This window comes from Ceratotherium simum, chromosome 34 (genome assembly GCF_057802395.1).
Source record: "Ceratotherium simum simum isolate JZ-2026a chromosome 34, ASM5780239v1, whole genome shotgun sequence".
Taxonomy (NCBI): Eukaryota; Metazoa; Chordata; class Mammalia; order Perissodactyla; family Rhinocerotidae; genus Ceratotherium; species Ceratotherium simum.
The window spans coordinates 17316846-17319969 of record NC_141933.1 but is presented as its reverse complement, the minus strand read 5'-3'; the positions used below and the strand labels follow the sequence as shown (position 1 = coordinate 17319969).

At 41.5% G+C, this 3124-nt stretch overlaps 1 protein-coding gene across 1 annotated transcript; it reads right to left on the bottom strand.

The window, feature by feature from the left end:
• Nucleotides 1–1958: 1958 nt before the first annotated feature.
• On the bottom strand, nt 1959–2900 carry LOC106803023 (olfactory receptor 5G9-like). The gene has a single exon (XM_014793094.2). The coding sequence runs from the start codon at nt 2898–2900 to the stop codon at nt 1959–1961; it is 942 nt and encodes a 313-aa protein (XP_014648580.2).
• Nucleotides 2901–3124: the final 224 nt, after the last annotated feature.

Sequence of the window (3124 nt, the reverse complement as noted above, 5' to 3'; positions counted from 1 at the left end):
ATGGTTATAAAGGTTTAAGTTTTCTTTTTGTACTATCATGTTAATTCTATACCATCTCCAACAAATATTCTGGAAAAAAAAACCCTATCACATTTAGAAAACTCACTCTAAAACAAGGTTCCTGGAGTTTAAATGAATCTGCCATAAATACATTTGATGGAAAGTCATATTTTGGGCTTTTGTAAAGTATAAGGTAATAAAATACATAAATAAATTTCCCCAAGCTTCAATGAATAACCAGTAATCTGGTGAGGATAAATTGATCTCCAAGGCCCCTACAAGTGTAAAGCATGCTATGATTATGTGGGTACTCACAGATCAATTGTCTATTTTCAGAAATTATAATAATAATATAATAATCAATAGAAGATATCCCATAACACTTTGTGTGTAGAAAGGTACTCAAATTTTAGAAAATTTATTCGTGTATCAAACCAGTAGACAGATTGTGACTTTCAGAGAAAGACTCTTAATAATGTTTGCTAAACTCATTTTGAGAAACTAGGTCGATGTAAGAGTCCCTTAAAATTTGGAGGACATTTCTATCAAGTTAGTCATGATATTATAACATCATCTAGGAATGCTGATCCATTTCCTCAATGAAACTATCTCCTTTTGCCTCTTCATTCCAAAGTCAAGAGGTAAAGTCAGATTAAGAGAGGTAAGACAGAATTGGGTAGCATTCCTGGGTCTATAAGAGAACATGGAGACCCTGCATGGGTAGCCCCTTTCCCTGTGCACTGGTGGTTCATCACCACGCTCAGACCTGAAGGCTGCCGGGCACTCATCATGCACAGGAGTCACAACCACTAAACAGAGCTTCATGGATGTACTCCCTTGTGATGTTACAAATCTGCTGACCTTCCTAGGAGCATGCAGCTCTAGTCTAAGAGCCTACATTCCACTATAGTATTTCTCTGTACGTTCTTGGTTGGGCAATGCAGGGTGTAGAAGGCACCATCATGTGCACAATCAAGCCCCCAACCTGGAGAAGTTTAGGTGATCCTCTAAACATCTACCAGCAAATGAAATCCTGAGCAAACATACTTTTAACCCATTCTATCAGAAGCTCTTTCAGGTGTAAAATGCATTACAGATGAGCACAAGTTTCTTTATTTCTGTAAATGAGCCCTGTGGAGCACCCGATCTGTCAGAGCTGAACACAGATCCGTCTTGAGTCTCTGAGATACATGTAGTTCTTTGTATCAAGGCAATCCCCAACACTGGTGTGTACATCCAAGGGTTTCCTTCCATTCATAAGGTAAAACATAAAATTTCATGTCATTTTTTACAGATTTCTATCGATAGGAGCTACATGTGAGTGCAAAACCTGAAGTACTGCATTTTAAAATTCCAATGCCGAGGAGTCAGCAGGATATATTAGCAGAATGATAAAAAAAATTGAAATTAAATAATAAAGTAGGGGCCGGCCCAGTGGCACAAGCGGTTGGGTGCGCGCGCTCCACTGCGGCAGCCCGGGGTTCACCGGTTCAGATACTGGGCGCACACTGAGGCATCGCTTGTCAAGCCATGCTGTGGCGGCATCCCATATAAAGTGGAGGAAGATGAGCATGGATGTTAGCCCATGGCCAGTCTTCCTCAGCAAAAAGAGGAGGATTGGCAGATGTTAGCTCAGGGCCGATCCTCCTCACAAAAATAAATAAATAAATAAACAATAAAGTAAAGATTTTTAAAAAATAATTGGATTGTGAGGTATCTTCAAGAATAAAAATTAAATGGACTGTGGGTTTCAACTATAATACAGGTATATACAGAGGAAAGATAGTATATAGGGCTTAATAAATCCACATCAATAGACTAAATGAATGAACAATTCCATGGATGAGTGGATAAAAGAAAGCCAACTAGCCCCCAAACACTTGCCTGGAATCTTAGGAATCCACACAATTAGTCTGCCCTTTTATATTTCTCCTCCAATTTCCTTTCTAAATAAGAATTTAGGTCCTGCAAAACTTCCTCTTAGCAACAGTCCTGTAGATGGCATCTTTGACCTCCTTGTTCCTCAAGCTGTAGATAAGTGGGTTCAACATGGGGATCACTGCTGTGTAAAACACGGACACCATTTTATTAAGATCCAGGGAGAAGCTTGCACTAGGCCGTACATAAATAAAGAAAAGAGTACCATACAGGATGGAGACCGCTGTCAGGTGAGAAGAGCAGGTGGAAAAGGTTTTGCGCCTCCCGTCGGCAGAGTGGATCTTCAGGATGGCAATGAGGATGTAAATGTAGGGGACCGGGATGATAAGACCACTGAAGACTCCCACAGCTCCAGCCACGATGAAAACTACCAGCTTATTGAGACTGATGTCAGCACATACAAGGGAAAAGAGGGGGGACATGTTGCAGAAGAAATGATTGATGACATTGGGGCCACAAAAAGGGAGATGAAATGTATTTGTTGTGTGAGTCATGGTGTTCATGAACCCAATGACATAGGGACCAACCACCAGCTGGATGCAGAGTCTCTGAGACATGGCAACTGAATACAACAATGGGTTGCAGATGGCCATGTAGCGGTCATAGGCCATGGACGCCAAGAGAAAACACTCTGCTGCCACAAAGAACCCAAAGAACCACTGCTGTAAAGCACAGCCCCAGAAAGAGATGGCTTTCCTCTTCACAAAGAAGTCAGTGAGCATCTTGGGGCTCACAACTGAGGAGAAGCAGATGTCCACAAAGGACAAGTGGCTGAGGAAAAAGTACACGGATGTGTGAAGGTGGGAATCGATCCATATCAGAATAATCATGCCCACGTTTCCAGTCAGATTGATAATGTAGAAACTCAGAGAGAGCAGGAAGAGGAAGACCTGTAATCTGGGGTTGTAATTCAAGCCTCTGAAAGTGAACTTGGTGACCCTCGTGTAGTTTTCATGGGCCATTGACTGGTTCTGGTTCCCACTAGAAGAAGAGCAGAGGAGTCACAACAGATTTGGTAAATGTCTTCAAAAATGGGACACAGAAAAAATATGCTAGTAACTGGGAGAGCATTAGGGATGATCTGACTTAGTTGTATGCTGTGGCCGAGGAAACAAAAGTGAGATGGAGACCAGTGCAAAAGATCAGATCTGAAGCTATAATATTTTGTCTCCATAGAAATCTATCA

What these genes read in the sequence shown, in the direction of transcription:
- LOC106803023 (XM_014793094.2), bottom strand. Translation starts at nt 2,900, where the DNA reads ATGGCCCATGAAAACTACACGAGGGTCACCAAGTTCACTTTCAGAGGC.